Source organism: Triticum aestivum, chromosome 4B (genome assembly GCF_018294505.1).
Source record: "Triticum aestivum cultivar Chinese Spring chromosome 4B, IWGSC CS RefSeq v2.1, whole genome shotgun sequence".
Lineage (NCBI taxonomy): Eukaryota > Viridiplantae > Streptophyta > Magnoliopsida > Poales > Poaceae > Triticum > Triticum aestivum.
In genome coordinates, this window is record NC_057804.1 from 13,968,719 (window position 1) to 13,978,393 (window position 9,675).

The 9,675-nt window shown below is 44.2% G+C and overlaps 1 protein-coding gene across 1 annotated transcript; it reads left to right on the top strand.

The window, feature by feature from the left end:
- Positions 1 to 1,803: 1,803 nt before the first annotated feature.
- On the top strand, positions 1,804 to 5,432 carry LOC543262 (tubulin beta-8 chain). Its single transcript, XM_044511911.1, has 3 exons — positions 1,804 to 2,308; positions 4,120 to 4,389; positions 4,464 to 5,432. Exons 1-3 carry the CDS (start codon positions 1,915 to 1,917, stop codon positions 5,135 to 5,137), a joined length of 1,338 nt encoding a protein of 445 aa, XP_044367846.1. The 5' UTR covers positions 1,804 to 1,914; the 3' UTR covers positions 5,138 to 5,432.
- The last annotated feature ends 4,243 nt before the right edge of the window (positions 5,433 to 9,675 follow it).

Below are 9,675 nucleotides of genomic sequence, written 5' to 3' on the forward strand. Positions count from 1 at the left end.
TAATTAAACCTATTTACTACTCCTCTAGGAATTTGATAAAAGGAAAGCATGAACAGAGATTTATTACTGAGAGATGCAATTAACAAAGCTAGTCTAGCTCCAATGAATAGTAGCTTACCTTACCAACATCCAAGTTTCTTCTCCTTGTTGTTTTCTGCTAGAATCCAGTCTTTATTAAAAAGTAGAACACTACTAACAGGAATGCAAAGATACTCAATAGGCATTTGAGTTGCACGACAAGTAAAAATGTCCTCATAAATCTGTTGGCTTTGAACAGAATCTCCAAAGCAAAATACTTCATTTTTTTAAAGTTCATTTTAAGCCTAGAGAGCTGTTAGAAAAGAGAGAGAACAAATTTTAAATTCGTAGCATTGACTTCTCCATACCCCAAAAGAAATAATGTGTCATCTGCATATTGCAAAATGGCATATTTCTCATGTAGTTTAGGAGCCATCCATTTGACCAAACCTACATCCTATCCATTGTGAATCAAATAAGCTAAATCATGGGAGGTGGGGTGGGTGATGCATGCAACTCGGCCAAAAGTTGGCATGCATAGACCCCAGTGTAACGATTAAAGGTTAATGACATAAACTAGTACATCAATCTTGAAATAAATGGATGACCGCATGCATGTGTGCCCCTGCGAGTTTCCATGCAATTAAGCTGGCTCAAACCAGTAGGCGTCTTGTTTAGGGTAGGGGGCATAGCCCACCATGGCCCTAGGGAAGCTCCGTCATTGCACACAAGTAACACCTCCTTAAGTGCCGGAGTCATAGGCAAAGCGTGATGATGAGAGAAGTGATTGACCAGTCGGCATGACAAGACATGATTACTCAGTGAAAGAGAGAGATATACATAGACAGTGTAAAACACACTGGTGGTTCTAAAAGTATTGTAGACATGTGAGTTGGATCCTATAAGTAGGAATACGTATTGCCTGACCTAGCAACGTGACAAGTTGATTGAAGCCACATAGGCAATATTTCACGAAACTCCCTGGAACACTCTTCTATAATTTCCTGATCCCCAATGCTTCGATGGTACTTCCTTACCCCTCTTGTTGGCCTTCATGGGGCTCGCGCCTTGGGCCTTGACCCTCATGGTCCTGGTCGGTTGCATGTAGTTGGGCGTCATTGGCATGCTACCCATCTCACTCGTGTCCGTGTCTCTCGCTCTCAGGCTTAGCGTTATCAATAGCTCCCTCGAGTGCACACTCATATACCACAGCGATACCTCCTTGCCACCGCCACACCCACTTCGTGGTGCTCCTGGCTACTCCGAAGGCGCTCTGGTAGCAAGCTTGACACCCAGTGGAGCGGGCCCGCCCCTCGGGCTTGGCGCAAGGTGGGTCTTGTCATTGCCTCCGTCCATTTACATGTAGGTGCGTATCAAATTCTCTATTTTGGTTAGTTGTTGGCACGTGTTAAAAAGACGCGCTCGGGAATCATGTGTGCATTATGGTCACATTGTGGTACATAACCGGGCCGTTTCCCTTTCCATCCCACAAACGGAAATACTACCAAATTCTTACGGATTACATGGTACATTGTGGCCAATTTTGTGATCGAAACTAGAAATGAGCAAACCAACATGTCATCAAAACTGCATAATAATAGCTAGCAAAAAAATTTAAAAAAACAGCAATGGAACAGTTGGCCCATACATACAACCTGTAGTAATAACTGCAGAAAGTGGCGAGCAGCGCAAGAGGGAGGGGGTGGGGTGGGGTCGGGACGTCGGTTACCTGGAAACGCGGCATATAGACGCGCGCCCACGACCCGTCCGTCCCACCCGCTTCCCTTCTCGCCCCCCTCCCCTCCCTCCCTCCCACGTTCCCTCGCCCCCGCTCCACAAACCAACCCAAGAACAGCCACCCGGCGACGCGACGCGACGCAACCCGATCGACGCAAGATGAGGGAGATCCTGCACATCCAGGGCGGGCAATGCGGCAACCAGATCGGCGCCAAGTTCTGGGAGGTGATCTGCGGGGAGCACGGCGTCGACCCCACCGGCCAGTACACCGGCAGCGCCCCCGAGCAGCTCGAGCGCATGGACGTCTACTTCAACGAGGCCGGCGGCAACCGCTACGTGCCCCGCGCCGTCCTCATGGACCTCGAGCCCGGCACCATGGACTCGCTCCGCTCCGGCCCCATCGGCGCCATCTTCCGCCCGGACAACTTCGTCTACGGCCAGTCCGGCGCCGGCAACAACTGGGCCAAGGGCCACTACACCGAGGGCGCCGAGCTCATCGACTCCGTCCTCGACGTCGTGCGCAAGGAGGCCGAGAACTCCGACTGCCTCCAAGGTATATCATCAAACGCCCCTCCCTCCCTCGCATTCTTTTCTCTTCCTTCAGTTTTCTCTGCATTTCTCTGGATCTGTTTCTGGAACAGAATCGGCCATCGTGACATCGTTAGCACTTCGATCGTAACTGTATATTCATTTAGTTGTAAAATTCCCTAGATCATAGTGGAGAATGCGATCCGGAATTTACCAGATTATTACCGTGGAACGGTATCGTTTTTGGTCTAAATTATCGGAACCGTGGGATCAAAAATGTTTGATGCTGTTGCTTGTTCTTCTCCTCTTGTTAATTAAGGCCAGAATTATATTCTCATTAATTAGACTCTGCTGTCTTCCAGCAGAGTGCCAGAGTGGTATGTTTCATGGTAATTAAACACTAAACAACTCTGCCAACTTGGCAGCATTTACAAGCAGTCCGGGATCCAACATGATTGTGATTCGGCGCTCCCAGTTGGGGTCTATATAATTTGCCGGTCCAGCATCGTTCAGTTGATGGATCGCGTGATTCATCTTTACCATTTGGTGAACATAATTTTTTGACATCGATAGATGACAAGTACTAACTGGGCAAATTAATAACCGTAGTACCATTTCTCCCCCTGATTTAATCGTTGATTATTTCAGTACTGACACGCCACACGGCATTATTTCACCTGTTCAAATAATGCGCTTATCGTTATATATTGCCTGATTTGATTTCCAATGGCAATTATATGCTTTTGGGATCAAGGTGTGGCTGGGAAATTAAAGAGTAACACATATGTAGTGCTTACCTGGCTTCAACTTGAGGGCTGATTTCCCCGCAAAAAAAAAAAAACTTGAGGGCTGATTTTTTCAGTTCAATAAAGCCAGCAACTGCTAGAAAACTGTTGCTAAGTAAGGATGTCAGTTGTTAAGGTTCTGAAATTATGCTAGATTTGAAATCTTCTTTCACGACATTAGCTGCATCATTGCTTATGTTGTCTGCATGCCATCTGTCCCCTTGAGGGCCGGGAAGGACCCAGCATTTGAATCCATTTTGAGGCATGCGTCGCAAATTCACCTAGCCATCGACTATTCGTTTTTTTGAAAAGTGAACTTAAAAATAGTGCTAACAAATTCAGGTGTCCAAGAACTTGCACTTTTCGGTCAAGACACGACCACCTCAATGCCAATATACATCCAATTTGTTCGCATCGCATCACATGTCGCCATCTTCTTTTTGCTGGTGAAGGGTGATATCGATGCGATCATCACAACACTAACAATGTAGCACTACATGTATATATCATGCGGGTGATTACCGACAATGCTGTACGACCTAATTAACAACGCATGAAAGGCGGTATCAAGGAACGCATACTGTCGGTGTTGGCTGCATCGAATGGGACACCCAGACAGGCTGTTGGCGCCAGACCCAGTGGACGGATGGTTGTTGGTTAGATCCGTAGATGCGGTTTTGCTTGCTTGATTAGTTTGTTAATTATGTGTACTTGAATGGCTAAGTTCAGACTTATATGTGAGATGAGATTTGTGGATTTTAGTACACCTAACCTAATCATAAATTCATAATCATAGCCAGCAGAATAAAGAAAAATAGTACTACTGATTTTCAGTAATAATGTACAACTAGGCACATGATGTAGGACCAGTGGAGATGTTTTTCATTATTAGTACCCTGATTGGATTGGAGTAGTTAGTCTGTCTTGTTATCAAGTTTTTTTGACAGGGAAACTGAGACATGGTCGGGTTAGGAAACCTGAACATTTCTTCAGTCCAGTGAGTACGACCTCTCCTGAAATGAATTGCTAACCAGCATTGCTCCGTGGGCAGGTTTCCAAGTATGCCACTCTCTTGGCGGAGGCACTGGTTCGGGCATGGGCACGCTGCTCATCTCCAAGATCCGGGAGGAGTACCCTGACCGCATGATGCTCACCTTCTCCGTGTTCCCGTCGCCCAAGGTGTCCGACACGGTGGTGGAGCCCTACAACGCGACGCTGTCGGTGCACCAGCTCGTCGAGAACGCCGACGAGTGCATGGTCCTCGACAACGAGGCCCTCTACGACATCTGCTTCCGCACCCTCAAGCTCACCAACCCTTCCTGTAAGCTCCCACCCCCCTGATCCATTCGAAACCAAATGAATTGAACTTGTTAAACTCATTGATGCATGATGCAGTCGGTGACCTGAACCACCTCATCTCGGCGACGATGAGCGGCGTCACGTGCTGCCTGCGGTTTCCAGGGCAGCTCAACTCGGACCTCCGGAAGCTGGCCGTGAACCTGATCCCGTTCCCCAGGTTGCACTTCTTCATGGTCGGGTTCGCGCCGCTCACGTCCAGGGGATCGCAGCAGTACCGCGCGCTCACGGTGCCGGAGCTGACGCAGCAGATGTGGGACGCCAAGAACATGATGTGCGCGGCCGACCCGCGCCACGGCCGCTACCTCACGGCGTCCGCCATGTTCAGAGGCAAGATGAGCACCAAGGAGGTGGACGAGCAGATGATGAACGTGCAGAACAAGAACTCCTCCTACTTCGTCGAGTGGATCCCCAACAACGTCAAGTCCAGCGTCTGCGACATCCCGCCCGTGGGGCTCGCCATGTCCTCCACCTTCGTCGGCAACTCCACCTCCATCCAGGAGATGTTCCGCAGGGTCAGCGAACAGTTCACCGCCATGTTCCGCCGCAAGGCCTTCCTCCACTGGTACACCAGCGAGGGCATGGACGAGATGGAGTTCACCGAGGCCGAGAGCAACATGAACGACCTCGTCGCAGAGTACCAGCAGTACCAGGACGCCACCGCCGAGGAGGACTACGAGGAGGAGGAGGAGCCAGCCGCCGACCAACCATGATCATCCCTTCTCTTCGTTCGTCTCCCTTTCCATGCGTGCGTACGTCGGTTTGATTTGTGCAGCTGCCAATCCAGTTCAGGAGGGTCGCCATATATACATATATCTACTCTTCACCATGTCAAGTTAGTACCTAGTAGTATTATGTACCGTAATATCTTGTCGTCGTGTTTGCCTGTATTAATTTGTATGTATGCTTGTTTCGTGCTACCTTTATATATTCGTCGTCGTCTTCGAACCTTTCTTTACTCGCCATCTTTATGTCAGGTTACTTACAATTTGTTTGCTTGGGGTTACTCATGTCTTCTCTTGTAGTAGTATATGCTATACTATGTTAGTAGGAATATGTCTACTTAAATCATGGGAAACCTTCGCAATGTTGTAGATGACCGCAGGGTTGCATCTGTTTCTGAGGTTTATGAGGGAAAAGACATGGATATTGATCCAAAGAACAATACAAATGTCGTTGATGGTGTCGTTGATCCAGACCTGAGCAGGAAAAGGAAATTGATGGGAAGCATTGTTGCGCCTGGTGGCTCCCTTGCGTCTACTCCGGCCAACAGTGGTCAGCTACTGCTAATGCTAACGGGGCTATGAAAAAGGTGCCACAAAGTCCTTAAAAACAAGACCCCTAAGGTCTAAAACGGATCATAATAACAACAAACTCAAAAACTCGTCAACATCGACGGGCTCCGACGAGGAGCGCGCCGTGACAAATGAATCTTCTAGGTTGGAACTGTCTGGATGGGGAGGGGGCTCTCGGACAATTCGCGATCTTGCGATGTTGGTTCAGTCACATTCCCCCACTTTGGTGTTTTTGTGCGAGATACGCCAATCAAAAGCAAGAATGAAAAGATACTGATCGAGATTGGGATTGCAAGATTTTGAAGGTATAAATAGTGAAGGTAACAATGGTGAATTGGCTCATGCGTCGTTGAGTGTGGAGATAGTTTGTTCCAACAAGAGATTTACTGATGCACATGTTCGTGCTAGTCCAGATGAGCCCCAATAGAGATTGATGTGTGTATACGGTGAGCCTAGAGGAGAATTGTCACACTATCTGGTTGATCTTGGCTTCAATGGTGTACCTCACACCTTCAACAATATGAGAGGTGGAGGTTCCAATGTGAAAGTTCGCCTTGATAGGGAAGTAGCAAACATGTGATGGAGGAATATGTTTGATAATACATTTGCTGAGCATCTCACCATCCCATGCTCAGATCATATCCCTTTGCATGTTGCTTATGATTTATTGGAGGACTGACCCAGAAAGCTTAGGTTGAGGCAACATATGAGATTATGTGGGAAAGGGATCCTGCTTTGCAGGAGATTATTGCACAAGCTTGGGCGCATGAAGGTACAAAACAAACTCTGGGTGACGTGCATGTCGCACTTTACGGTACTATTCACGAGCTTTGCTATTGGAGGAAAACATACTTGCCGGTCTTGTTGGTTGATCTTCACACCCAAGCAACATAAAATTAAAACAATGATAGAAACGGCGAAAATAAAATAAAATGACAATATCTAGATAATATAGAAGACTCCAGCAATTAACAAGAAAAAACTACTAATTTCATTTATACAAATTATGCAGCACTAAATTGAAGTCAACATTATGCTTATCTGATAATACACACCCGCATCTAAATACGGTGGTGAAAATGAATTTCTGGTCCACCATTATCCACATACAAGAAGCGATACGTAACCTGGGACGATTTTTAGTGTACACGACTAGCAACAATGAAATTAAATTGCCGTGTAGACAAATGAGTTTCGTTCTTGCAGTTGTGAGCAAGTGGAGAATCTGCTAAGCTCTTGTTCTCTCCTTATGTACTACTGATGCTTCTAGTTGCCAGAGCATCTTCCATCTACATATGCAAGAATAATTTATACTTTATATCACCAGGCAAGAAACTGGAAATAATTAAGTTCCTTGCTACGTTGGTTTAGTCGCATTCCCCCACTTTGGTATTTTTGTTTGAGACACGCCAATAAAAACCAAGAATGAAAAGATACCAATCGAGATTGGGATTGCTAGAGTTGCTCTTAGGCTGGTCATAGTGGGGAGTAACTTAGACTAGTAACATGCATATGTTACTAGTCTATGTTACTATCTCTATAGTGCATAGTACCATAGTTTAGTATCATAGGTGGTCTTATTTATTGCCATGCATGACACATAGTAGCATCACATTTATTATGTTACGGTATCTACCTATGTTCCTATAATCATCTCTTTCTTCTTTAATTGCCTGCCACATAAGCATGTTTGCGAGTTCCAAGTGCATGATACTCCCTCTGTAAACTAATATAAGAGTGTTTAGATAACTACTTTAGTACTCTAAACGCTCTTATATTAGTTTACGGAGGGAGTACTACTTATGTTACCCCCACTATGGCCAGCCTTAGCACTCACCCCTCTTGAAATTCACTTTATGTGTTGCTATAGGGTGTTCAGAGAATAAGTGGGGTAGGGGACGCATGCCCCCCCCCCCTCTGGACACGCCCTCCTCTTGGAATTTAGTTGCTTAATTAGTTAAAGACATGTACAATGGTGGCATATGGATACAGATGCCCCATGAGAAAAAGTAGCTTGAGGTATCTATGTTGATTTTTTTCTCCCCAATGCAAGCTACTAGGGCATCATCAAAGAATAGAAATTAAACTTTCTCCTGAAGCACCCGCCAGGGCCGTCGATGAAGGAGGCCAAACTTGCCGACCACACAGGGCCCCAAAAAACAATGTTACAAAAAATTCCTAAAATTCCTAAATTTGCTATCATGAAAGTAAGAACTTTTTTTGCCATGTTACAAAAAACAATGTCATGTGATTTTACTTTTAAAAAATTCCTAAAATTGCCTAGGGACTGAGCATTAGCCGCATGTGACCCACCACACCGCCTTGCCGCTTTCGTTGCCATAGCTCATTTCGCAGTGCGTCGCCGACGGGTTTGATGGCGGCCTCGCAGATTCGCCGATACACAAAAAAATGTTCGAAAATGTTTGGGAAATACAAATTGCAATCAAGACCCAAAAGTTATGATTTTGTTACAAACAAGGCCCAAATTCTTGCAAACAAGACCGAAAAGTCTTGGTTTATTTACAAACAAGGCCAAAATTTGGAAAAGTCTTGGACCAAGCGTCGCTACAAGCTCCATCCATCTGCCTTCTCGCCCTTCGAAATATCAAACTTCTAAGGGACCTGGGCAAAGAGAGAGAAAGACAGCAAGAGCGAGAGGGGAAACAAGATTATTCAGTGTTCTCGCCCTTTGTTAATGAATTTTAAATATATTCATAATTTTTAAAAATGTTTATCAATTAGTAGTAAATATTCATGTATAAAAGTGTGAAAAAGAAGTAAAAACAGAAAAATAAAAACCAAAAAAATATTAAAACCAGTGAAAACATAGTGAGAAAAAAGAGAGAGAAAACAAGTTGTGTCTTCTAAAACCATAAAACTGATCGTCCAACAACGCACACAATGATAGTCAGGCCACATAGCATCCCCCACAGTCCCCGATGCACCAGGGCTGGCCCATTTATTGTTTTTTTGGTCTTTCCCCCACTGTTCTCTAAAGGTTGTTGGTTTTACTTTTTCTCTGCCTTTTCTTTTTTGGTTTTTTATTTTATTTTTTCTTTCGAATTGATATTTTTTCTCCTTTTTTCAAATAAGCAACCAATTTTAAATAAGTGAAACATTTTTCAAACTCATGGACGCTTTTTTAAATGCAGGAATGTTCTTTCAAACTCGTGAGAAAATTTTGAAATCTGAGAACATTTCCCAAAATCATGAACATTTTTTGAGATGCAGAATATTATTTGAATTCCAAGTATATAAATTCGGGAACATTTATCAAATTCACCAACATGTTTTGGAATATGGAAAACAAAATAAAATTCACAAACATTTTTTAAAATGTGGTAACATTTCTCAAAACATGAACATATTTGGAGTTTGAAAAAAAATCAAATTCATTAAGAATTTTGAAATTCCTATTTTTTAAAATCCGGGAACATTTCTTAATAATGGAATTGAGTTCGTAAGATTTTTTGGAAAAATTGTGAACATTTTTTAAGCTCACGAACATTTATTGAAATCCAGGAATAGTTGTCTTTGTGAATATTTTTTAAATTTTAGAACATATGTTAAAATTTGGAACTTCTTTTTTAAATACCAAACACATTTTTTAAAATAAAACAAAAACAAAACAGGAAACACAAAAATAACCAAAAGAAAATATACAGGGGAGCCTCGCCCGTATATGGGCCTGTCCAAATCTAGCGAGGGGAAGGGGGCTTCTCGTTTCCTCTCTATTCCCCGCGTAGGTTGGGGGAAATGTTTTATTTTTCCATGGACCTTGTTGGCAGGTGCGGGTGTGGTCCAGTCTGTCTGTGCTCTCTGTTATCTACACATTCATTTCAAATTATTTAAAGTTTTAAATATGGTTAACTTAGGGGGGAAAACTAGAACTTCAAATGTTTTGAAACGGATGGAGTATGCCAAAAGGACAATCGACCAAACAAGGTCTCCATTTG

What these genes read in the sequence shown, in the direction of transcription:
- LOC543262 (XM_044511911.1), top strand. Translation starts at nt 1,915, where the DNA reads ATGAGGGAGATCCTGCACATCCAGGGCGGGCAATGCGGCAACCAGATC. An exon ending in GAACTCCGACTGCCTCCAAG is followed by an intron (nt 2,309 to 4,119) that starts GTATATCATCAA and finishes CTCCGTGGGCAG; the next exon opens with GTTTCCAAGTATGCCACTCT. An exon ending in CAAGCTCACCAACCCTTCCT is followed by an intron (nt 4,390 to 4,463) that starts GTAAGCTCCCAC and finishes TGCATGATGCAG; the next exon opens with TCGGTGACCTGAACCACCTC.